We start from the raw sequence: 26,855 nt of genomic DNA, 5'->3' as shown, positions 1-26,855 counted from the left end.
CCACCTTCTTTGACATCAACATCGACTGTTAAGTGGTCACGCTCTGTTTGCAGTCAGGAGACTAGAGTTTAATAGAAAGCATTTAGGGTACTAAGAGGACAGAACTGGGCACTGGCTTGCTAGACCAAGGCTGTTTTTGTGACTACAGTCACAGCAAGGAAGGCCATTAGCGTCTTGACAACGAAGTGTCCCTGAGAGATTTTCTCAGGCCTGAAAAACTGTCCAAAGCAGTATCTTTCTTAGGATATATGATTTCAGCCTTAAAAAGGGAAGAGAGTCCGACGCAGGCTACCCCGTGGGTGAACCTTGAGGATGTTACACTGAGTGAAATAAGCCAGTCACCAAAGGACGAACACTATACGATCTCACTTATGCGAGGTTCCTAGAGTGGTCAGATTGATAGAGACAGAAAGAAGAATGGTGATGGCCAGGCAGCTGTGGGAGGGGAGAAATGGGGTTATTTTTTAATGGCTACAGTGTTTCTGTTTTGCAAAATGAAAAGAGTTCTGGAGATGGACGTGGTTGTGATAGTGACTATCCTTAAGGCCTCCAAATTTTTCTTAGGCAATAATCATGTAAAGTCATTGTTGAGACTAGCAGACTGCCTTAAATAAGAAACACTAGCTGTTATCCGCGGTCTGATCCCTTGTCCATCCCAGGAAGAGCATTGATGAAATAAACAAGTCTATCTTGTTTATTCCAGTACAATGTGAACCAAGTACAAGGTAAGTGTACTTAACACTATGGAACTATACACTTAAAAATAGTTAACATGGCAAATTTGTGTGAAGTATATTTTACCACAATTTCCAAACATTTTTAAGTTAAAAAAAAAAAAGAAAGAAAAAACTCTGAAAGCGGAAAAGGAGAAACCGCATTTGCAAGATTTCGTGGATATTCTGTGACTGGCAGAAGCTTGAGGAGTTGACAGGAGATATTAAATTTTTTCCTTGATGTTTAGTTACTCTTGCAGCAGAGGGGGTGCGGAGGATGGAGAAGGAAGAGAGTGTGAGGGATCTAATAATATTCTGAGGAAAAATTTAGTACCCGCACAACTTTCGTTTCCTTGTTTTTCACAAGACTATGTGCTTTTCAGTCATCGTGTACAAAACAAGGTCTGATACGTTCTCTACAAAGAACTATTGATGGTGTGTCTGTGTGAATTGCCCTAGCATTGGTCACAGCCAACTTCTGTAGAACCCACTGCCCCCGTTCGACAATACACTCCAGTGTGTTTAGCCATTTATGAAAGGTCAGAAATCAACTGAGAAATGGGCTAGAGTCAAAAACATGTGGCCCTATAAATATCAGAGTCAGACGGTCTATTCCATTTTCCCCACTCTTGCTTTCACCCCATCTCACTTCTCTCTTTCACTCACTGGTGAGGTTCTCTGCACTTGGCCAGCACCTCGGACTGTGAAGTTACACAGAGAAGGCAGTGGCTGCAGTCTTCATCTGGGCACCTCACTTTATGCCCAGTCTGGTCCCATAGCACCATTATTAGAGTCTGGTGTTTGTGTTTTTCAAAATATCCTTTTACAGTTTCTGGCTACAGCGCTCTAGCAGTCCAGCCTGCGATGTTCTGCTTTCTTTTAAGGGTTTCTACTTCCCATTAGTGGCAACCCTGCCTTGTGATCAAATTTGACGCCGACGGTGTTTCCTGAGCTGGGGAGTTTGCAGGTCTGATCTGTCAGCGGGGACTGAGAGCAAATCGGGACATTCATCATGACTTTGGCTGCCAAGCTGGAAGACTTTGAGCTGACACTGGAGCACCTGCTCATGGACGTGTTTGTAAGTAAAGGCTTTTCCTATTCCAGGCACAAGAGAGTCTCCCCTGCCACTCTGAAAATCCTTGGGACCCTGTCCCCATTACACAATCGCATTCTAATCTGCAACTGTGCAATTCCCAAGTCCTCATGATTTATTCTTACTCACGTGCGGTCGGGGGAGAAAACCATAAAGTTCCTCAATGCCTGAGTGGCACAGAATAGTCCGTGCAGATCAAATAGCAGAGATGTGGGTTTAGAATCAAGTCACTTGCAGAAATCTGAATGAATAGGCTGAAGAAATAGAAAACATTTGCCAGAAGAGATCAAAGCAGCTTCAATGGCTATTCCCTGAAAGAACCAGATTTGTTTGTTTATGAAGTGACCATTCCAGAAAAACAAGGGAGGAGGGTGCTCAACATACTAATTTTTTTGTAGAGAATGCTGCATGTAGGATAGAGGCATGAACTTCACTGTCCCCAGAATTCTAGTGACTGGATCCCTGCGACTTGGAGAGGCATTCAGTTACCAAGAGTTCCTCGGGAAGTGATTTTATGGCCTGAGGCTGTTTGAGAGAGTTGCTGCTGAAGAAAAGAGCAGCTGACAAGGACACTTCTATTCCTGTGATGGTCTTAGCGATGCAGTCTTCCCAAACTCCAGGGCACGCATTGCAACTTTCACATCGTTTCTATCTTAAACAACCACACTCTTTCTTCCAGTACTTTTCTCGGGGTTTTCTGTTGGCCATGGGTCTGTTCGTCCTGTGTTATTCATAGGGGTTTAGGGAGCTGCAGACTGTGAAATGCACAGGTGGTATGGCAGCTGAAAGGTCTTCTCGATCCAAGAACAACACTGGGCTGCCCACGGGAAGGCGGCTGTGAGCTGTGTTACCTTTCCAGGACCCGCCAGTCTGCGTCTCGCATCTGGAGAAGGCTATGGAAGGTTGGCGCTTTCTTTATAGTACATCAGTGAGTCCTTTTCAGGAACCTTTCAGGGAATGGTGTGTTTTGGCAGGCGTGAGAGTCTGAGGCTTTTTTTTTTTTTTTTTCTTTATTAATTTAAAATTTGTCTTCAAATTGAGGCAACATTGTGCTGGCAGAATTCCCAGAGGGACTCGCCCTTCCCAGGGCTGGGTGTGGGGCTCTGGGCGACTCGCATTCATTCCGCCCTTAGTGTTGGAAGTTACGCCTGGAGGAAGAATGTGTCCAGCAGGGAGAGCATCCTTCTGGGTTTCCAGGGATGGGAGATTCATGACCAGGGTCATGACTTTATGAGAAGTATGAACAGAAACTGAGCTGCAGACAGGGAGGTTTCTTGGACCACTGACTTCCTCTGCCCGGGACAGTGGCTGGTGGCTGTGGAGTCACTCTTGGGGGTGATCTGTGGCATGCCAAAGGGTTGGTGTGAGTTTGGTCGTATTGGAGGAAACTAATTAATCAGGGAACTGTTTTATTTAAATACCACAAAGTTATTAATCCATTCTTCTTCTCTCCTTAACTTCCCCTACCCGCAGGCTCCTCTCCTAATACTTCTACCACCTTTGTCTCGTTTCAAAGCTCCAAGATGCACTCCCCCTTGAGAGAGAATGGAGTCAGACACTCCATCCTTTTCTCTAAATACAACCCATCTTTTCATAGTCCCAGTTTGCGTCCTTGACTTCTCACTTGAACTCACCTTCTCATCCTCTCGCAGCCAGTACTTCTCCAGTTCTTCCACCCATTATCATCTCTAGCCCAACCTCCCCACACTTAATTTTTACCCCTTATTTACATAGCATTTGCCTGCCCTCTGTAGCAACATTTTTGTGCCCCTGCTTCTCCCTTAAGAAGCATTTAAATCACATTTAGCATTATGCAATGTTTATATTAAATCATATGATTCCAACAAATTCAGGCAGCTAGACAAAGGTTTGGGCCAGATCACACAAGGTTTTGGAGGTCAAGTTCTCTTTTAAGCCTATCTCCTATAATTTCCCACTGTGAGTGTCCCACTCTACACTGATCCACATCAGTCTCTGCGAGGCAGCGAGCCTCTTCTCATTACTATGTCTTTGTGCTTGTAATTCTGCTTCCTCTTGACCTGTCTGAAGTTCATACATCCTTCAAGCCTCAATGAAATTCTCTCTCCTCTGCGAAGTTTAGACACGTGGATTTCCATCGCACTTTCTCTCTGTACCACTCATTATTCATTGACCTTGTTTGGTTAATTATCTCATTCTGTGTCTCTATCTTGCCTCCTCCTCAAGGTGATCCTGAGATCCAAAAGGCAAGAATGTCTTTGTAACCTCCGTGGCACCTAGAATATTGTATACAGGGACCTCAACGATACATATCAATCGCTTGATTTTTAATTAGTGTATTTTTACTGTCATTGTAAAATTTAACTTTTGGTGGGGGCAATAAAATACAAAAAACAGAAATCTCATGATTGCATGCATTTCTTACCAGGTTGTAATCTGGTGTCTGACACAGTCATTTCAGATGCCATCCTGTGATATACTGAAGAAATCATTGGATGCAAAAAGAATAGGGACTCTCTTTTTTGTTTGTAATATGTTTTGTAAGATATCGGTGAGGTGCACAAAAGCCCATAAAACATGTGTATATAGTCTAAAGGATTATTTACAACATGAACACCCAGTGTAACCACCATCCAGATTAAAAATGAAATACTGTGAGTGAGGACTCCAGGAGTCTCTGGGTATCCCCTCTAGATTAAGATTATCTCCTTCCCCCAGGGGGAAACACAACCTTTCCCCAGTTTGCTTGCTTGCATTTATTTATTTATTTATTTATTTATTTATTTATTTATTTGAGACAGGGTCTCCCTCTATCCCTCAGGCTGAAGTGCGGTGACATGATCATGGCTCACTGCAGACTTGACCTCCTGGACTCAAACTATCCTCACACCTCAGCCTCCCAAGTAGGTGGGACTATAGGTGTAAGCCACCTTGCCTGGGTGTTTTGTTTTTGTTTTTGTTTTTTTAAATTTTTGTAGAGATGAGGTCTTGTTATGTTGCCCAGGCTTGTCTTGAATATCTGGGTTCACGCAATCATTTTGCTTCAGCCTCCCAAACTGCTAGGATTATTCCAGGTGTAAACTACCATATCTGGGCCCCCCTGTTTTTTATAAAGATTTTTCTTTATTTTGTGTATAGCTTCCCTACTCAAAGAAAATTGAGGAGGAGCTTTGAAGTCTCATGGGCTCAAGTCTCAGTCCCAGCTTAGTTCCACTTCCTAGATGTGAGATTGTTGGCAAGTGTTTCCTCTTTGTGAGCTTCAGTTTCCTTATCAATAAAGTGCAGCTAACGCTACCCAGCTTACAGGATCATGGTAAAGATTCAGAAGAGGTGACATAGAGCAAATGCCCAGGGGTGTGTCTGATGCCAACGAGGCACGTGGTAGGTCAGTTCTCTTCATCCCTTGCCTTGCCCCTAAAAAGGGCATCTGTTTTAGGTCGCTTGCTGCAATCCATCATTTCCCTTTCCTCCACCTCTAAAGCTGTCTCTCACTATTACTCCCTAACCTTCCCCCCTTGAATGATTGGGAATTCAGGTTCTTTCTAAGCACAGCCTTCACTCCCTGCCTGAACTACAGCAACCTGTGGCTGTTTCTCCTGCTACCAAAATTGCAGGAGCCCTGTGCTCCTGCTGGCTTCCCTAGCATGGCCTCTAAGCTAAAAAAACAAAACAAAAACAAAAAAAAAAAAAAACAAAAAAAAAACCTCTGGGCTGCCTTATTCCAGAGTCACCTTCCAGAGGAGCCAGGGAGATTGCCGGATGCCCCACGGGGTTTGAGAAGCTAAAAACCTAAATAAGAACAAAAGAGGACTTGACATCTATAGGCCAGTGTGTCCTCTCCCAGCCTTGCTGGGGACTGTAGCCTTTCTCGTGTGAGTTAGATGATCTAGAAAGAATATTTGCATCAGACGCCCATTAGCCTTGGGTTTCCTCTGTAGCTGATGGCATGCTCATTAGGATGTCATCCCACTATCTCAAGAACAGCTGTTTCCATATTGACACTTCTTTTCTGGGATTACAAAGGGCCACTGGGGGGCTTTGGGGGAATGCAAGGCTTCTGCAAGATGAGATAAAAGGGACATATCAGACTGGTGTTTTATAATTAGTTGTCATCACTCTGGGGCGTCTCTAGCTGCTGCTATGCTGCTGGGTTCATGAGAGAAAGCAGCACACGTGTTTACGTGCACAAGCTCGCACTTGCAAATGCACACGCAGGATCCTGCAACCACTCCAGGAGCACAAGACGGGAGATCAGTCCAAGAGCACGAATGGCTCTTCAGGACTAGCTCCAGAAGTGTTGGCAGTGCTCTCAGTGACGCCTTTGTCCTGTTTCATTTTGTCTGTCTGCATCTTGTTTCAGAAGATTTAAAATGCTTCTCTCAGAGGCATACCTTGGAGGCTTTGCATTCAGCAGTCATTCCAACAGCAAATCCGTAGATGAGGAGACCCACAACATACCCCAAAGGAAAAAGAGAAACAGAGGAAATCAAGCAGGTGTTCCTGAAACATTTCTCATTGGATTAAATAACCCAGTATCAGACTCAAATCTGTCCTTTTAGGAAGAGGCCTGTGGTTCTAGCTCACCCTCCACAGCCCTACTTCTGCTACTGACATTGCATGAGCACGTTCTCAAAGGTATCAGCCCCATCACTGTCCGTCCTTAGTTGGCTCAAATCCCCTGTAACATTGATCCTTCTGTTTATAATTTAATTTTTATTTTTATCAAAATAATATGTGTACATGGCAATATTCATAACCTTTGAAAGCTGAAGAGTACTAGAAGGCTTAGAAAGAAAAACCCCAGGCTCCAGTCCTTTCCTCCCGACTTCTGAGTCTGTTTCCCTACAAACACACATATCTCTTCCCCCTCTGTCTTCTGAATATATTGACATCACAATTTAAATCAAAATTCAGTTTTATTATGAATATTAAAATCTTGTTTACATCTGAGAAATATTACACATTATGATGGCATGTCTTGGATTTTACAACTTTATGTTTTTCCTGGAGTTGATAATTGCCTTATTTCAGTGTTTGTTTTATGTTCTATGTATTTATCAATCATTTTTATCTAAGATTTTCAATAGAGCTGTGTAACTCCTCTCAATTTGGTAAATTCATCAGATACTTAACCCACTCCTTTTTTTCTTTTTATTTTTTGAGACATTCTTTCTGAAGCCCTCCTTCCTCCTGCATCAATTGGATTAGCTCTTCTCTTGGTCTCCTGCATGACTGTCTTCTTGAGGATCCTCTTTTCTATTATTCTGGAAACTCCCTTGGTACCTCTCCTGTGATCAGTTCTTTTCTTGGAATTCATATTCCCTTCTAACATTCTTCTGCTGGAGACATCTTCCAGTAAAGGTGCATGAGAAGTAAATTTGTGTGTTACTGAACGTCTGCCCTCACACTTAACTGATAACTTATTTAGTGATTGGTAGTCTGCTGTTGAAATCCAAAGCTGCATTTACAGACTTGACTCCTCTGCTAAGTTCCAGGTCAAAATGTTCAGGCATTAGAAGCTCTGTCTTCCCCAAGCTACTCATTATCATCTCCCCAAACCTTCCCTTCCTCCTGTGCATTTATTTTGACTAATAGGACCATCCTTCCTCTAGTCTATCAGAATAGAAATTGTAAAAGAACAATGTCCTAGTTCTGCACTTAATCATTTCTCATTTGGACAATTGCAATAATCTTGTAACTGCTCTCTCAGCCTCCAATAAACCCTGGTTCTTTGTTCTGCCATTCATCTTTTATCAATCAAGTCCCCAAAACTCAGATTGGACGGTGTCACTTCCTTCCTAAAAGTAACTTTAAATGGCTCCCCCTTGCTCATGGAATGAGGTCTAAAAGACATTGTTCTATAGTATGCAAATCAGAATATAGCCTTAATGTCATTTTTTTTCTTTTTTCTTTTTTCTTTTTCTTTTTATTTATTTATTTTTTTTTTTTTGAGACAGAGTCTCGAACTGTCACCCAGGCTGGAGTGCAGTGGCACGATCTCAGCTTACTGCAAGCTCCGCCTCCTGGGTTCATGCCATTCTCCTGTCTCAACCTTCTGAGTAGCTGGGACTACAGGCGCCTGCCACTACAACCGTTTTTGTTTGTTTGTTTGTATTTTTAGTAGAGACAGGGTTTCACCATGTTAGCCAGGATGGTCTATGATCTCCTGACCTCATGATCCGCCCACCTCGGCCTCCCAAAGTGCTGGGATTACAGGCGTGAGCCACTGCTCCCAGCTGCCTTAATGTCATTTCTTACTACCCTTGTTCTCATAGGCAGAACTGTGCTATCTCATGTAATTTTCATGTCAACAGTCTATTAACTGCATTTGTGCCATAGAGGTTTAAAATTCATAGAATAGAGTACCCCCAGCAAGCAAGAACAGTTAGAATCCCCTAGTCATCCTCATCTACCTACAAGGATTTGTGCACTGGAGGTGTTTTACCCATTCTGGTCAAAGCTTGCATTTCGGTGTTTTGATTTACAGGATGTTGGGTATACTCTAGAACACATTCAAGATAAACCATATTCCTATGACATGAGGCTTCAAAGCAACAGTATATCACAAAAGCAGATTCAACATGCTTTCTTTTCTTCCTTCCTCACTTTGGGAAAATATACATGTGACTCATCCCGGATGTCCATGAGCAAATGGACAGTTGACCCTGGGAGTGATATGACCCTGGGCACAGGAGCGAAAGCCATCTGATGGCCCTAAAGAAAGCCATTGTCCTTTGCAGCACCAGAGGGATTACTTGAACCAAGATGAACTATTCCCCTGTTGAAGAAAATTGCTTGTTAAATTTCTCCTCCTGGAAAAAGGAAGCACGGAAATTAGAAACAGATGTAAAAGTTGATCATTCGCCACCCAATGCTTATTAAGACACCTGAAATTTGAGAGCTAAGCCTAGTAAAAATCGAGTCAACAGCTATTGGCTCTGTTTGGAGGTATGCCATATATATTTAGCGAATCCTGGGCAGTCAATACCATAGATAAGAACATTATTTATATTGCCATTCCAGGTGCAATTACACAGTTTACCCTGTGAAACTGCGCTTCATAAACATGACAAATCAATGCTAGTTATCAAAATCTGTCCACAACTGACAGCACATGAAAAAGGGTTTTGCAAAATGATCTTGAAAGCCAATCGACACAGCCAGCTTCTTGGAGGTCAGCTTATTACCCGCTTAATCACATAGCCATCTTGCAAGAGCGTTGATTCCTCGGACCCTGGGCATAACATCACTCCTAATAGCACACACAATAAGCCATTACTACCATGTAGAATAGCCCTTAGCCAGGCTATAGCCACTGATGACCTGATTTGGTCTCATGCTGGGAAGAGCAAGTGGAGTTCTCATGGGGACAAATCATATCAAGACCAGATGTGAAGGACCTTCACGTGGAGGCATAAAATCCATCTGCAGCTTGTGAGCAAGATCTCTGTCTGCGGATGAAGAGCTGAACAACCTGCAAGCATGCTGATGGGCCTCGTCCTTGATGTCCATAAAGCAAGACCTTCTAACACAGATGCTGACTCATCTTCCACATGGGTCATTCACATTTGACATTCTCTATGGCTAGATCCTTGCCAGAAAGATCGAGTGAGATCCTGGGATGGCTGATTCTCACGTGAGGTTTCCAGGCTGCAGATGGTACATTTTTCTCCCTGCCCTGCAAGAGGATAAGGTCTAGCTTCCTTTGTGATGTGTGATTTTCAGTTGATGGGGATAGAGGTTCTTAACCTGGGTGAATTAATTCTGTAGTCATAGTTACTCAAATGAAATCTACTAAACAGGGAGCTCTCAAAGGTTCAGGAAGAAGTCTCTTTACCCCTCAAAATATGTGGCTAAGCCGGATGGCCTTTTAGGAATTCAGGCAGATGAAACATGGACCTTATAGCAGAACAGACAGGAAGAGGCAAAAGGCTAGATGGTGAAGTACAGGAGGCTGTTGTGGCAAATGAGACAACAGGAAAACCATGTGCAGAATTGAGACTGGAAGAAAAGGGAAGGTGCACACGTCTTGTTTACAAAGAACTTTCACAAACATTGTTTCATCCTGTTGGGTGGGTGTTCGGTAGACTTGACATTTTCTATGATTGGTGCTTGCTATGATAAAGATTGAGTGATTGATGCTTGCTATGATAAAGATTGAGTGAGATTCTGGGATGTGCGATTAGCACGTGAAGTTCCCATGCAACATAGGCTGCATTTTCCTCTCTGCCCTGGAAGAGGGCCAGGTCTGCTTCCCCTTGTGATGACATTTTCACATGCAGACTCAGGGCTAAGGTCAGCAGTCTTTCACTTCACCACAGACACCTCATCACAGAGAGGAGCTGAGTTTGAGGAACAAAAGAAAACTCTTCCAATAAGCAAAAGTTCCCTTGCATCCCCGGTTCTTGGCTCAGCACTTGATCCGTTGTAGTAACACAGAAGAGGGAGGCAGTCAATGGACTCTGGAGCCTCTCATTGCGACCCTGAGTGAGTTACTTCAATCTCTGTGCCTCAGTCCTTTTGTCTTCATCCAGGGAAAATAAGAGTACCTATTTGATAAAGTGTAATGAGAACTAAATAAATTAAATATTTTAAAACTTTAGAATAGTGCCTGTAATAGAATATGCCATATAAGGGAGTTGCCTTATTTTATTAAACACTCAATAAAATAGTGGTTGAATGAATGAAGTAACATAAGCAATAAATGAAAATAGTACAATCCATTTAGACAAGGATGAAGCCAGTATGATAGAGCTTAGTACAGTATACAAGAAGAGCATGGACAGTGTCATGGCAGAAGCAAGGAATTGACCATTTATTCTAGAACACCACACCCTCTCCCAGCAAGGATAAGCAGGAATCAAACTGCACAATTCAGTCTAAACATCTTTTATCTCATTTGCCTGGCTGCTCATGGAGGATAAGTATTAAATGAAGTATTAAATGAAGCCTAGACTGCAGTCCAGCAAGGAAAGGGAAAGAAGGGAGAGGCAGGGAAGGGAAGGGAAAGGAGGGGAGGGGAAGGGAAAAAAGAAGGAAGGAGAAAAGGGAAGAGAAGAAAGAGAGGAAGCAAGGAAAGAAGAGGAAGGGAAGAAAGGATGAAAGGGAGGGAGGAAGGGAAGGAAGAAAGGAAGGAAACAAGGAAGGAATGGAAGGAAGAAAGGAAGGAAGGAAGGAAACGTAAGGAAGGAAGGGAGGGAAGGAAGGAGAAAGGGAAGAAAAGATGAAAGGAAGGGTGGGAGGGAGAGAGAGAAGGAAGGACAGAAGAAAAGAAAGGAAAGAAGAAAAGGAAGGAAGGAGAAAGGGAAGAGAAGAAAGGATGAAAGGAAGGGTGGGAGGGAGGGAGAGAAGGAAGGACAGAAGAAAAGGAAGGAAGTTAGTGAGGGAGGAAGGAAGGAAGGAAGGGAGGGATGAAGGAGGTAGAGAAGAAAAAAGGAAGAAAGAATGAAAGGAAGGGAGGGAAGGAAGGAAGAAGAAAGGAAAAAGGAAGGAAAGGAAGGAAGAAAGGAAGGGAGGGCAGGAAGGAAGGAAGGAAGGAAGGAAGGAAGGAAGGAAGGAAGGAAGGGAGGGAGGGAGGGAGGGAGGGAGGGAGGGAGGGAGGGAGGGAGGGAGGGAGGGAGGGAAAAATGTATCTGCCCACCCTAGCTAGGTACAGTTCTACCCAGAGTCTTCCAAATGGCACAGGAGGAGGAAAAGTCTGTCCAAAGACAGATACTGCAAACAGTGCATTGTGTTAGAGCAAACCGTAGGTGAAACCAAGAAAAAGCTACACTTTCCCACACTGGTGAGCTGGAGATAATCTCGCAGGCCCTGGGCCTGTGAGGTCTGGTGACAGGAGTGTTGCTTGATGTCTTGGTCCTGTTCTTACGGATATTGGGTTTCATGTTTGACCTAAATTCCAGCCAGTTTTCAAACAGAAAATTATGGATGTAGGCAGCCTTTCTGTTTGTCTAACCTCAGTCTCAGCTTCCTCTAATGAGACATGACATGAATTACCTAGGCTATAGCTGGGTCGGGAGGTAATGGGATGGGGGTGGAATGTTGAAGAAACACAGAGTTTCCCTTCCAAACTTCCCCCTCCTGCTCTAGGAATTTTCCAAGTCTTTTAAGAATGTACTTTTTGAAGATTTAGCTATGTTTCATTTTTGTATTGATACATAATACACATATATATTTATGGGGGACATGTGATATTTTGTTACACGCATAGAATGTGTAATGATCGAGGCAGGGTATTAGGAAGAATATGTTTTCTTCCTGCATATGTGTTGGTTCAATTTCATCCTACTGCTCCTCTTCCCTGCTTCACATGACAATAATTACAACACCAGCTTCCATCAAAGTGATGGTTTCTCCCATCCCCCAGCTGGGGGCAGGTTTGGGCGATGGCTGCAGTGGGAGCCCTGAGTGTGTGGCTCCACCTCCAAATCCCTCCCCTGCATCCCACCCACCTCCCTGATACTCACTGCCCTGTCTTCACCCCTCCAGAGCTGAGGTGGACCAAAGGCCAGGGCCCAGCAGAGAGCTTTATGTGCCTGAGCTGTCATGGGCTGGCCTTGGGTTTTGGGTTTTTTTGTTTGTTTTTGTTTTTGCTTTGTTTTGAGACAGAGCTTCGCTCTTGTTGCCCAGGCTGGAGTACAATGGCACAATCTCGGCTCACCGCAACCTCCGTCTCCCATGCTCAAGCAATTCTCCTGCCTCAGCCTCCCAAGGAGCTGGGATTACAGGGACGCGCCACCACTCCTGGCTAATTTTGTATTTTTAGTAGAGACGAGATTTCTCCATGTTGGTCAGGTTGGTCTTGAACTGCTGACCTCAGGGGATCCGTCTGCCTCGGCCTCCCAAAGTGCTGGGATTATAGGCTTGAGCCACCATGCCTGGCTGGGCTGGCCTTGGCTTTCTCTGGGACTGATGGGTGTTTAAACCCACCTCTTGTTCTTGCAGGGTGCCTTGTGGGTTTTTTGCTGGGAATCTCTGGGGACTTATCCCTGCGATTCCCTGGTCCAAATGATGCCTCTCTTCCAATGAGCCATTTCAGGCGCCTCTCTTTCCCTGAGCCCCACACTCCTCTTTTTTGTCTCCCTCTCCCTCCTCCTACAGCCTGTAGGTGAGGTCATTGAGGGGTTTCAAACCTGCTTCTCAGACACCCCTTGTGCATGTCCTGCTTAGAGGCCTAACTTCTTGATTGGCATGTGGGAGAAGGTGGGAATAGTTGCCACCTATTGCCTGGAGACCTCAAACGACACTGAGAAAGAGCCCGCTTTTAACAGCCTGCAAGATGTTACAAGGAAGTATGGCTCAAGATGGAAGCTAGGACAGATATTTACACGGTCAGCTTTGGATTGTTTCCGTTTCCTTCATGTAAGTGGTATTTCACCTTTTACAAGGGAAGGAATGATAAGGAACAAAATCAGAGTGGCCCCTCAGGTCACCTTCCCATCTCTTCCTCCAGCTCACCATCCTTTGCCCCTTCTGCTGGGGCTCATGCTGGCTTCAGCCTGCCTTCTGCCCTGGGAGTGTCATGACAGCACCTATTATACAGTGTGACCTCAGTCACCTCCCCAGCTGAAACCTCTCTGTCCTGTGACCTGTCCTTTCAGTATTCTGCCAAATGAACAAAATAAAGCAATGCAAATGAGTTTACTTAGTGCCAGCAAGTGGCAGTTCTGAGGTCAGACACACATGTGAGTGGACTTCCAGGGAACAGACAGGTCAGCCTCACTAGTGGTGATTTCAGGCATTGGGCAAACGGTTGGACAAATAGTTGAGGCCGGCTCATCAGGATCACCCTGGGCTGCAATGATCAGGCCGCATGTCCGTGCCAGGGCCCCGGATTCCATCAGGAGATCATTTAACCTTCACGTGGCTTTTCAGCATGCATCCACACGGGCACTGACTTCATCTGTGAGGCCCCTCCTGTGACCGCGCATACACGTTGGCCCAGCAGACTCTTCCCCGTCCTGCTGCTGCCTCTATTATCACCAGCATTGCAAAATGCTCTCTCTGTGATGGAATATTCCCCCCCATTCCCCCCACCCCTTTCACGCCCTGCTATTCATGACCAAGAACACCCATTTGCTTTGATACATCTTGCTGTGGCATGTCAAGATCAGTGACTTTCCTGAAACCTGGCTCAACGGATTTCTATGTATTTTCCTTCCAGGATTTTAATGCAAACATTTTCACCAAGACTGGAAGGAAATGTTCAAAACAAACAAACAAAAGGCTTTGCCAGCCTTAAGTGCGCTGCTCCCTGAGGCATCAAAAGCAGCAGCTTCAGAGAGTCTAGAACCGGAGTGTCTTCTACATCTCCCTCTCCTGCACACAGTTTGTTGACTGCCCCCTATCCCTGAGGCATCTTTCCCCCCATGACTCCCACCCCACATCCAGCAGCCATTAGGCCCTTCCTGGATGCTGAGAGTACCGTGTCATCTGCCATCCTGAAAACAACCTGCTCTTTCTATGTAATATTTTTTCGTAGGTTTTCCTCTTGCTGTTCTTTTTTTTTTTTTTTTCTTTTTGAGACAGAGTCTCGTGCTGTCTGCCTACCAGGCTGGAGTGCAGTGGTGAGATCTCAGCTCACTGCAACCTCCACCTCCTGGGTTCAAGCCATTCTCCTGCCTCAGCCTCCCAAGTAGCTGGGATGACAGGCACCCACCACCATGCCCAGCTAATGTTTGTGTTCTTAGTAGAGACGGGGTTTCACCATGTTGGCCAGGCTGGTCTTAAACTCCTGACCTCAGGTGATCCACCCACCTCTGCCTCCCAAAGTGCTGGGATTACCGGCGTCAGCCACCGTGTACCACCTCCTCTTGCTGTTCTTTTCAGTTCACCCTTAATTTACCATTTCCCAGTCCTTTGGTCCAATGTCTCAGTCCCTCAGGGCTGGCCTGGAGCCGCATATACTCAGATTTATGGCTCACCCTTTCCCTGCCCTGCCTACATGGCTATTTCCAGAGTTCCCTTTCAACTAGCTGGAAGATGCTGCCAGGAGACTGGAAGTCGGATGGAAAGGAAGGGCCAGGAATTTCTCCTCACCTCCCCTTGACCATGAATGAAGGCTCCAGCAGTGGCTGAATCTCCCACTGGATGGGTCTCCAAGTTTCCAGCCTCTAGTAGGTGACCCTGGCTCTCCCAGCTCTAATAACTCGGCTCCTTCCTTGACCACTTAGGCCAGCCTCCCCGCCTCCCCTTTGTGCTTCTTAGCCCCTCCATCCCCTGTGCCTTACTCCTGGTGACATCAAAGCAGCAGCTCCAGAAACTCTAAAATTGCTCAATCTAACAGTTTCCTGTATTGACATTCTCTTCTTTTCAAAGACAGAGTTTTCCATTTTCCTGTTGGATTCAACAGATGTATCTTCCTTTGGGATTTCCAAACTGCTGTAGTCTGATAAAGTCCCGTGGGACAGCAAGCTGGACCCTGAAATCACACCAGTTGACTTTGGTTTTCATCCTAGCTCTGACATTTCTAGCTGTGCTGCCATGGCCAACTTGTTAAACCCCTCTGAGCACCAGTGTCTTCACCTCTAAAACAGGGATAATGAAACTCATTTCTTCCCTGGAAGTAACCTTTGATAACCTCACAGCATGTGGCCTGGCAATGGGTGGGTGCTCAGTGAACATTCGCTCCCCTCGCTTCTCCTAAAGTGGTCGTAACTGTGAGAGTATGAATGCATATCCCTTCCGGTGAAACACATTTGTATTCTAACAATGGAAAGAAATACTTGGCCAGGCATGGTGGCTCATGCCTGTAATCCTAGCAGTTTGGGGGGGCCGAAGCGAGAAGATTGCTTGAGTCCAGGAGTTGAAGACCAGCCTGAGCAATATAGTGAGACCCTGTCTCTATTTTTTTTTTTTAAAGACCTTAACTCAACAATTAATTTTGAATGTGTAAGTCTCCAACACACATGGCAAGACAAGCAGAAAGATAATTTTGGACAAGCCAACCTTTGAGAGCCTTTAAATCACTCCAAGGAGGTGGTCACCTACTCCGCAGGGACTGGGGAGGGCTCCATTATCTGGGAGGAGACTCTTGTGCTAATATGAAAAGTGATCCTTCTCCCCGCCTCCCAAGGGAAGGATGTGGAATGTGTGAGACTCAGATGTGTGGGAGTCTGGCCCAGGGTTATTTTTGTTTCCATTAACATTCTCTTCTATATGTATTTTAACCTTAATCAAATGCATGTGTTTTTGTTTTATTTGCACTTAGTTCATCAAAATGTCCCTTATGGTCTGAACTATGCCATAAGCCTAAGCCCCCCAGTGAAACACTCATTAATACCCCTGGGAAACAGGAAGTTGCATTTAGTCAAATGTAAATAAATTCAGCTCCCCGGGGCTTTGCCCTGGCCTGGGTCACAGAAGAGGCAGTGGCTTCTCAGTCCATCTCATCATTGTCCCCTCCACCAACTCCAAAACTGAGCTGGAAGAATGACATGCCTTGACTCTGAACAGATAAAGTGTTCTGAAAATGTGCCTATCCTTTGTTCAAAACCGTTACAACGTCAAGTGCAGTTTTACAAAGAAATGAGTTTCTCTTGCTTTGGCTCAATCATCGGGTATCGTTCCAGATTTTTTCCCACCCCCCGCCAGTACTCTGAAACCAGGCAGTGCAGGCAAGAAGCAAGAAAGAGGGAAGAAAGAGATGTAAACCTAAACCACCTCGCCAAAGACGCCGTGTGAGCCGTGGTGAAGAGGTTTCCATCTCCCCCTGTCTCTCTCACCCTCTCACTGACTCTCCCACTGCACACATGGAACCAATTACGAACAAAGCCCAATTGTTGTATATTTGGAACTTCCCACATCAACTCGATGCTTTCTTTAACTGACTTGCGATGTGTGTCTGCGTTGGAGGGCTGAACCCAGGTTTCCAGTCTGCACGCTGCCGCCGCCGCTATGGCACCCCTCTCCTGTTTCTTCTGATTCATTTTCTCATAGTGTAAAACTCTGCTTCTTCCCTTCGCACCCCACCCCCATTTCCTATTAGGTTTGTTTGAATAAACAGAACCTTCTTTTCCGTCATTTTCAATAAACTCAGCACTAGTCTGCAGACAGTGTCTCAAAGCTGGTGCCCAGAGTGTATGAGGCTAACACCAAAAACCAGGGGATGACTGCAAAGGGAATGGCCATTCCTTTCGTAAAACTCAGAACAGACAGAAGCAGTGTATGTAGAAATGCTTTAAAAAGAAAAAGAAAAAAAATCCGAACATACCCCATATCCTGGAAGCCCCTTACTTGATTTTCTTTGTAGTAATTTTTTCTGCTATGGAAATAAGCCGATTTAGGGAGGAGTAGAGATGGGGCAGGTAGAGGAAAATATTACGGAAAAATTAACGTTTGAAACCATTTATGCCATCCGTCAAAGAAAGCTGTCTGATCCGAAATTACACAATGTGATCAGAAAATAATTGACAGACTTGATGGATGAGTCTGCTTCGACACAACCTTGTAAAATGAAACATAGTTTCTTCGCGTTTACTGGTTACTGGCATGCATAAAAATAAATGTTCTATAACACAAACATTTAAATGACAAGGTGCCAAACGCAAGTCTGCTCGATTTGATTCGATTCATCTGAATCATGTGATTGAAGCAGTTTCTTCTTCTTTCCCTCATACTTTCTCTCCGTGGACTGTATTCACATATACAGTGAGTAATACCCGTGTGTTTATTTTTATGTGTTAGAAAGCAGGAAGGGAAAACAGATATACATGTCTGATGCTCGGTTTTATAGATAGAATTTATGACTGCAAAGAGGTCCCTGATGTGTTCTGTCTCTGGTCGTCAAATATCGTTCCTCCGTTCAGAAGAGAGTGAAATCAGAATGTAGGATTCTGCATTAATCTCCATTCCAGATGGTGATATTCCAAATAGTCTTTTTAAGGTGAGCATGTGACCTACTGTACAGCCGAGGGGCTTGGGAGTCACGTGATGGAATGAATAATACGTCTGATAGAGCTTTGATTAGACAACTGACCTGGTTACCATCTGCAGCCACAAGAAGCAAAGTTGACATTTCTGGATCAGTCTCCCCAGGAGCGTTACTTGCCCACGAGCGGGACACCGCAGTCTCGCTGAACCAGCTGTGCAGAGGGACAGATGGAAGAAAGCTAGAGATGTTGCTTCGTGAGCGCTGAAGTTGCAGAACTTGGGCTGGTTTTCTTTCTTCCCATCCCCCCTCCTCCTGACAAACCACATCTTGACTCAGATGGTCGAAAGAAAAACTCTTTCAGTTATTTGATATTTGGGAACCCTCCAGGAGACCATAACTTATTTTTGAGGGAGGCTCCTTCTCTCCCTTTGCTGGGAACACACACACACACACACACACACACACACAGAGAGAGAGAGAGAGACACAGCTGTACACCATGGTGGTTCAGGCTGCAGTGGCTCCGAATAGATCCCAAAGACTTTTACTGAAAATTCCTTATGGATCTCTGAGAAGGCGCAGCGTTGAAAGGGTAAGCTACGTGGCGGGCTGTTTGCTTCTCAATTGCTCCAAAGACAGGGAGATGTTTTTCTCATTGTATACCGCGTTACTTCTGTCACTCACGTTCCCAAACAGTTGGAGTTCCTGGGACTGTAGAATACTATCTGATCTGTAATTTTAGTTTTTTAACAGATAACGATGAGAAACCTGAAACAGTAATTTTTGTAACTTGTGGATCTCGGATGGGGGAGGGGTGCTCTTAGAGATGAAATACGAGGGATAAGATTGGGTCGGGAACTTCCCCCGGAATGGGTTTGAAAGATTTGAGTGCTTGCTGAGAAATGCATGGGGGTTGCGAAACTGATTTCTTCTGTGTTTATTGAAACATACTGATTAGTGCAGCAGGGCTGTGAATTCCTTCTGCTGGGTGACAGTGACTAAAAGGGAGGTGATGGTGATGTGAAGGAGCTTCAAAGCCTTGGTGGTTTAAATTATGCAGGCAGTTGATTAAAAGCTTTTTTTTTTGTCCCCAAATACATTGCTATCATTTGGGGTTTATTTGTTTTTAATACTATGGATTTTGGCTTAAAATTGCTCTGTTAATTTCCTGAAAGCATGTTTACTTTGGAAGTCTCTAGCAGAGAAGATCCTATAAAATAATAATAAGGATTTGTCCTTCTCTGGAGTAACAGATGCAGTTTGAGGCTGACTGTAGTTAATGCAAAGCTGGTTGTCGTTGGGGTGACAGGCTCAACACGCAGGAGGAATCCCTACACCCACAAAGCGTACAGCAGTTCTGTTGGTCTCAGAAATCCCAAAAGCCCGTGTTTGAATCGTGGCAAGCCCTTGCATGAGTTTTCGTCACCTACATAGACGTCTTCAGTTACGGTGTAGTCCAAGACCTGATAAAGCGAACAGCCTCACATGACGCTCTCTCGCCAGATCAGCAATATGCAGCATCTTATAAAGATCAGAATTGAATTCAAGTGACTTTTTCTGGTTGGTATACTTACTACTCAGTGATGTTTAATTTTTAAAAAAAACAACTAAAGGTTTAAAAATATGAGGGGCTAACTAAATACTTAGGCAAGGTTGATTTCCTGAGTTTTGATGAGTTACATTTTTCTGCCATTTGAATAATGAAAAAAAACTTCGCTTTCCATTCTAGTTGTGTGTAGGTCTTGATTTTGAGACTTATTTCTTGTTCTGAATGTCAAGATCATCAACTAATATGTACTAAATACTTACTGTGTATTTCGTGTTATACCAATAGCTTAGAGCTTAGGCCATCAGTGATAGCAAAATTTACGCATGGATCAGGCTGCTATTGAGTGTGATGTTAGGTGTTAGTGAAAACTCTTTGGTCTGTATGGTAACTAAATTTTTATCATGTGTTCTATTATTAAGATATTGATTCACAAATACTAACATGGAAATGTGAATTGTGTGCCTTAGGGCCCTGCGAATGGCAATATTGAGCAGATACTTATCCTTTATAGACGCGCGCACACACACACACACACACACACACAAATCCAGTCACCCGGAAACCTCCATTTATACCATTATGATCTCCAGATAAAGTGCTTAATAAATCATGTATGTTTGCATAAATTCAAATATATGCAGTTACCACTTCTGTTAGTCATTGTTTACCAATTTTAGAAAAATTGACAATATAGGGATATAGTATCTTACACAAAACATATCTGTTATTGGATATGTTTGCACACACTTGCCTTCAAAGCACACAGGGCTATTTTCTGCCCTTGAGCACACCCCATTGTTACACCGGCCTTAATGTGAGTATGGTCTGAGCTCTCTGGGGCCCTCCCGTGCAGCACAGCCTTGGAGCACTGGGTCTTCCCCGTGAAGGTAAGGTAGCACCTCACCCTCCACAGCAATGGGAAGTGGAACTAATTGAAATGTACGATTTCCTGTCAATTCCACTGGACATCTTACACCGTGGGTCAGTGGAATTGACAATTCTGTGACAATTTTCAGAATGGAGTCCCGTGTTCATAGAAGAGGAGGAGAGGAAAGGGCAAACGCTGAGAGCCGGCACTCTTCCATTGGGAGTGTAAAGCAACAGCAGTTTGTTCAGTTCCGTCAGCGGTTTCCATTGTCTCACAGTATCTAATGACGTGGAAGACCTTACATTTCTATAAGGCTTTCAGTCCATTCCCCTGCTTTACCATCGCAAGTTACTAACAAGGCACAGAGCCCAGGGGTTACTACCCTTGTCCTGTATAAATAGGGAAACCAAGGTATGGAGAGGTTTAATGTTCTCTATAGGAATATACAGTCAATGACAGAGTGGGACCTAAATCCAGGGACCTGGCATTGCATGTCCTTACCCATGGGATCATGTTTCATCTTTGCTCTCTGGAGGAGCAATGGCATGGCAGCCTAGCCCTGAGAAAAGGGTTATAACCACCTCGTCACCTGTATTCACATTAAAGGTAATATAGAAGACATGCCATTCAGAGGTGGTGAAAACCAAATAGAAGAACATGATTTCCAGGACACTAACAGTCCTGTCCCCTTAGGTGCCCAGGGTTCAACAATTGCTTCTGTATCCAACTGCCTAGAGGTTGAGTTGAAAGAAGGAATTGCAACTTTTTAACCCTGCAACTTAGACATCCACCAAATCCTGAGAGACCAGACTTAGTTCTTGTTCATGCTTCTTCAGACTGCCATGAGCCCATCACTGTGCTAGGGAGGGTGGAAACATGAAAGAAATATGAAATGGGCTTGGTGTGATGGCTAACACCTGTAATCCCAGCACTTTGGGAGGATGAAGTGGTCGGATCATGAGGTCAGGAGATGGAGACCATCTTGGCCAACATGGTGAGACCCTGTCTCTACTAAAATACAAAAAATTAGCCGGGCGTGGTGATGTGTGCCTGTAATCCCAGCTACTCAGGAGGCTGTGGCAGGGGAATTGCTTGAACCCAGAAGGTGGAGGTTGCCGTGAGCCGAGATGGAGCCACTGCACTCCAGCCTAGTGACAAACCAAGACTCCGTCTCAAAAAAAAAAAAAAAAAAGAAAAGAAAAGAAAGAAAGAAATATAAAATGCCATGTTTGGTTTGGGAGGAGAGATTAGGCCTGTAAAGTTTATATAAATAAAACAATTAGAAGTCAATGTAATACAGGCTAGAATTAAGCTGCAAAATAAGTAACAGAGACAATTTAGGTGCTACAGAAAGCAGCACGGTGGGATGACAAGGGTGAGGCTTGTCTATTTGCTATTTACGAGTTTTACTATTTACTGTTTGACTATTGACTATTTGCTGTTTGACTATTGACTATTTATGAGTCATATGGCGTTGACAGAGTGACTCGAACTTTCTCAGCTTTGGTTTATCCATCCACAATAACCACGCCTTTTCAGTGCTTGTAAAGGATCACCAAAAATGTATGCAAGGACCTAACACAGTACCTGGCAATCACATAAAATGCAGTCCATAATGATAGGCATCGTTTTTAAGATTGCCTGTCTTTGTGTATAAGAACACTTGGCTTGTATCTTTTTTTTTTTTTCCCTTGAGACAGAGTCTCGCTGTGTTGCCCAGGCTGGAGCGCAGTGGCACGATCTTGGCTCACTGCAACCTCCACCTCCTGGGTTCAAGCAATTCTCCTGCCTCAGCCTCCAGAGCAACTGGTATTACAGGCGTGTGCTACCACACCTGGATGATTTTGTATTTTTAGTAGAGACAGGGTTTCACGGTGTTGACCAGGCTGCTCTCAAACTCCTGACCTCAAGTGATCCACCTGCCTCAGCCTCCCAAAGTGCTGGGATTACAGGCACGAGCCACCGCACCCAGTCTTGTATTTTTAATAACAGATGGCAATTTTTTATATTTAGACACACTTCCCTGTCTCCTGGAGCCGTCCTTTAGGGCTATTCACTTGCTAAAAGCCAAGAAAAGCAGTATATTGTGTCATGGTGATAACTTTTCTGGAACTCCCAATTTTATGTAAGACACGTGGAAAACAAAGTCTTTCAAACTGACTACACGTGAATCCCAAGTAACTCGACTTACTCAAGCCCAGATCCTTCTGTATGGTTTCTTCCCTCAAAGCCAGATGTTTTTTATTCCAGAAGTAAAGTAAAAATGAACTTCATGGAAAATTCTAATAAATGTAAGAACAAAACATATAAGTGAATTAAGGAAAGAGAAAATGTGGAAATTTTTTTCTGGGAGTTTGCCTTGGGGCAGGGGGAAAGTTTTTATTAAACTAGTATAACTTTGCAATACGAGGAAATGGTTTTATGTTGGAGATTACCTTTATAGATGCAAAGCCTAAGAATGAGTGAGTGAACCTTTTATGTAGCCCATCCCACGTTGTTTTAGTTTATGGTTTTAAGTGGAGGTGAAATCTGCTAGGCTGCTGTCTATATTCTCTGCTCTAGTTTGGGCTCCAGGAAGCTGAGAAATGTGTATGTCTTCACACCCTGAGATGCCCACCTATGAGGGCTTGGACTCAGTCAAGCAAATATTTACCGAGTTGCTGTATCTCTGTTTTCACCCACTGATTTCCCAGCCGTAAGATCATCTGTTGAAGTGGGAGCATAATTTCCCGCATCTATTGGATTGTTCCTCTGCCCCGTTGACTTATCCTCTCTAATATCCACACCCACAGACCCCCCAGGTGGACTGGACATCACTGTTCTCTTGAACATCTCAACACCTCAAATCCAGCATGTCCATGTTGAACTTCATCATCTCTCCTAATAATCCTGCTTCTCCTCTAACACCCCCAGCTTCCTAAAACCCAAACTAGATCCTGGCGTCTTCCCGCCTCCTCTCTTTCCATCGTCTCCTTCTCACAGCCACAAGGCACTGTCCATTCCAGCTCTGAGACGTGTCTCCCCCGTCCTGCTCCTTTGTTCCCTGGTGCAGCCCGCCACCATCACTCGCCTGCATATTGCCTTCTCACCATGTCAGGTCTTGCTCCCCTCAGTTCATGCTCTGTGCTGCAGCCACTGTGCTCTTTCTAAAACCGAGGGGTGATTGTGCCACTTGTCTACTGAAACCCTTAAGTGGCTCTCTGCCTCAGGATAAGGACAAATCACAAGGCCTTTCCTAATCACAGCCCTCCAGCTTCACCTCTTCCCACGCCTTACTCTGGGAGTGTTATACTCCAACTAGGACGTGTTTGCAGTTCCTCTAAACTACTGAGATTGCTCTTGCCCTAGGGCCTTTGTGTGTGTTTTCATATTCCTGGCACTTTCTGCCTCCTCCCTCCACCCCCTTTACTTCTTTCAGCCTAAAGGCAATTCTACAGGAAGCTCTTCCAGGCACCCCATCCCCTCCCCAAGTCTGAGTAAGTGCTCTCCCTGCAGGCTCTCATAGCACTCTAGAATTCCCTTACCATAGCACAAATCACACTGCATTGAAACCTCTGGTTTGCATCAGTCATAATCCTCCATACAATGCAGGCATCTTGAGGACAGGGAACACCCCTGGGTTCCTGGTTTGTAACAGGAGTGCAATAAAGATCCACTAGATAACAGAATGAATGAAATCTAAAAGTTCATATAAACTCTCAGTGAGCAAATTCGAGAAGAGGATCAGAATTAAGACCTACACTGGAACAGCCTCCATCCCCATGCCAACCTACCACAAGTCCCATTATCTTTGGTGGAAAATGTGTTCGCTCTTACGTGTCAGTACAAGCGGAGAAAGCAAAATGCTCTTTTCTTGTTTATTGGGAACTCTAAGACCATGCCGTACATCTTTAAGTGGAACAAAGTTAATGCGCGAACAGCCAATCAGACTCAAATCATAGGTCTCTTCACAAAGTAGTACAAATTCGATGGTTTTATTGGGGGGAAAATGAGACAAGAAAGCATTCTCTTTTACCACAATTATTCCAATATTTTAGGTGAAAGGGTTTTTGTGTGTCTAGGAAAGACTGAAATGGTGGGATATTTCTGGAGCGATATTTTTAACACAGCATAAATTAAACCTTTTTGTACCCACATCATTCATTATATGATGTGTTATTCCAGGTTGACGTCTTGCCAGTCTATTATTTTGCAAACCATTACATTATCACAGCTGCTAAGCTGCATAACTTAAGAATTCGGAATACAACAGAGTCTCTATAGTTGAGTGTGTGGTGCTTACATTCTGAATGTATTCATGCAGGGAAGTGTGAGACGTTACCGAAAACACATACAGCAGACGGCTTTCAGTGGATATTTATTACCATTGAGCACAGGCAGCCAAGAACTGTTCAGACAGATCAGTGTATTCACACATATTATTAGCCAGCCCCCTCATCCTGTATGGGGTTTTGTTCCTTCTATAAATATACGCCTCTCTGGAGAAAAAGAACACGGACTATTGGGGACTCCAATTCTCTGGTTCACAGAATACATTGAAGGCCATTTTCCCTGCATTGGTTAGTCCCGTGCAATTTTAAGTGACCCAAACTTGGTGAACCAATATTTATTTTATTTCGTATAGCAGCTTATGTCATGTTAAGCCATTGACTTCTCATCTTGGGCAGAATGACATTGCTTATTGGCTCAGTGTGGGGAAGGAAAGGCTGTCTCTATGGGTACCACTCCAGAGTTTTCATTCCTCAAGCTGGTGTGGAAAGCAGGATTACAAATCGCTATGCAAATGGTCAGGACTCCCAGGCATTTCAGCATCCTATGCAATAGGACAGCTCTCAGGCTGGGCCTGAAACTCAGCTATGGTTCTCCTCTTTGAATAGTTTGTCCCCTCCTCATGCCTTGCCATTATGCCATGGGTCATGTTAAAGCAGTGCTTTTCAACTTTATTGTTGCCTTGGAAACACTCAAGGAGCTTTTAAAAACCTATCTGTACCCCAGACCATGTACATCACAATCTCTGGGGATAAAATCCAGGCATCAGTATTTAAATCCGCAGGTAATTCCAACATGTAGCCAATACCAGGAACAACTGACCCAAGGAAATAATATTACCTAGATCAATGATTTGGGCAAGATGCTAGCAGAAGGAAATCAGCTAGTTTTTGTGTTTTCTGGTGGCGTCACATAAAAGAGAAATAAATGGGTTGGTTGCGTTGGGTTTTTGGGTCGTGTCATTCTCAATAGGGGGAAAAAACTAGGCTCCTTGAAAGTGGGGTCCATATTCCTGGGACATCCTATGCAGTGCCCAGCACATTGAGGAGAGTCTCTGGATAGTTACCTGAGGCCTTCTGAAGTCATAGAGTCTAGAATTGTGCATGACTTCCTTCCAGGCTATTTAAGATCAAAAACACCCAATCTAGCTTCTCCCGTATGCTTCTTTTCTTGACTGGTGCATGGACAAAATCCCTTTTGTGTGTCTTTCAATCTGCCGTATTGTACACAAAGTCAATCGTGTTCTCAGGAGAAGCAGAAGATAGCTTTCTTCTCCCTCTCTCTTTTATTTTTATTTTTATTTTTTTTTAGGTGGAGTCTTGCTCTGTCACCCAGGCTGGAGTGCAGTGGCATGATTTTAGCTTACTGCAACCTCCCCTTCCTGGGTTCAGGTGGTTCTCCTGCCTCAGCCTCTTGAGTGGCTGAGATGAAAGGCACCCATCACCATGCCTGGCTAATTTTTGTATTTTTAGTAGAGAGAGGGTTTCACCACGTTGGCCAGGCTGGTCTTGAACTCCTGACCTCAAGTGATCTACCCTCTTCCGCCTCCCAAACTGCTGGAATTACAGGTGTGGCCACCATGCCCGCCCAGGGGGAGATCGCTTTCTTTACATGCTTTGAAACAGATCTCTTAGAAACTGCTCTAACATAATGAATATTATCCACCTGTGTAATATAAGACTTTCTTTGAACACATAGTTGAAAGCAATCCACTTTTATTTGTATTTACTCATCAATGAGCCTCAGAGGATAATATTATCTATCCTACATCCATAAAACAATATAGAAGAAACTGCCATGGATCTTTATTCTAATCTGGGAGTGGATGAACCACATCTATGGATTTTAACTTCTTTTTTGTCTTCTCTTACTGGTCACTCAATAACTAATACTTCAAAGGACCTGGTCAGTTTTTGTACTAGGTCTCAGAGCCTAACACAATGCCTGGGATAAAGATAGCATAAACAAATATTCATTGAGTGAATGCTGACTACCTGAACAAAAAGAATCCCTTTGTGGTTATAAATTCAAGCCTTTAATAAAACAGAATTGTCCTTCAAGGGCCAGGGTTGTAGTGTGTCTGTGCTTGTAGGCAGATGAACTTATTTCTTTTTTTTTTTTTTTTTTTTTTTTTTTTTGAGACTGAGTCTGGCTCTGTCGCCCAGGCTGGAGTGCAGTGGCCGGATCTCAGCTCACTGCAAGCTCCACCTCCCGGGTTCACGCCATTCTCCTGCCTCAGCCTCCTGAGTAGCTGGGACCACAGGCGCCCGCCACTTCGCCCGGCTAGTTTTTTGTATTTTTTAGTAGAGACGGGGTTTCACCATGTTAGCCAGGATGGTCTCGATCTCCTGACCTCATGATCCGCCCGTCTCGGCCTCCCAAAGTGCTGGGATTACAGGCTTGACCCACCGCGCCCGGCCAACAGTGACTTATTTCAAGATGCTAGCTCTTCTTGGTGAACTGGATCATGAAAAACTTCCTAAAATCCTACTACACAATTAACACCTTTGGGTT

The 26,855-nt window shown here is 44.3% G+C and overlaps 1 protein-coding gene across 12 annotated transcripts in view; it reads left to right on the top strand.

The window, feature by feature from the left end:
• The first annotated feature begins 1,697 nt into the window (after window positions 1–1,697).
• The window catches only part of FRMD4A (FERM domain containing 4A), a 379,365-nt gene continuing 354,207 nt past the window's right edge, over window positions 1,698–26,855 (top strand). For 8 of the 12 annotated variants that reach the window (XM_077945780.1, XM_077945786.1, XM_077945776.1 and 5 more), the window contains exon 1: window positions 17,723–18,247. In XM_077945780.1, the coding sequence (XP_077801906.1) occupies window positions 18,155–18,247 (93 nt within the window). In that variant the 5' untranslated portion in view covers window positions 17,723–18,154. Of the gene's footprint in view, window positions 1,792–17,722; window positions 18,248–26,855 lie in introns of those variants that run through there. The other 4 variants (XM_077945785.1, XM_015146511.3, XM_015146514.3 and 1 more) reach the window with 1 other exon arrangement.

The sequence above is a fragment of the Macaca mulatta genome, chromosome 9 (genome assembly GCF_049350105.2).
Source record: "Macaca mulatta isolate MMU2019108-1 chromosome 9, T2T-MMU8v2.0, whole genome shotgun sequence".
NCBI lineage: Eukaryota > Metazoa > Chordata > Mammalia > Primates > Cercopithecidae > Macaca > Macaca mulatta.
The sequence above is the reverse complement of the archived record's forward strand: the minus strand, read 5'-3'. Positions and strand labels throughout refer to the sequence as shown.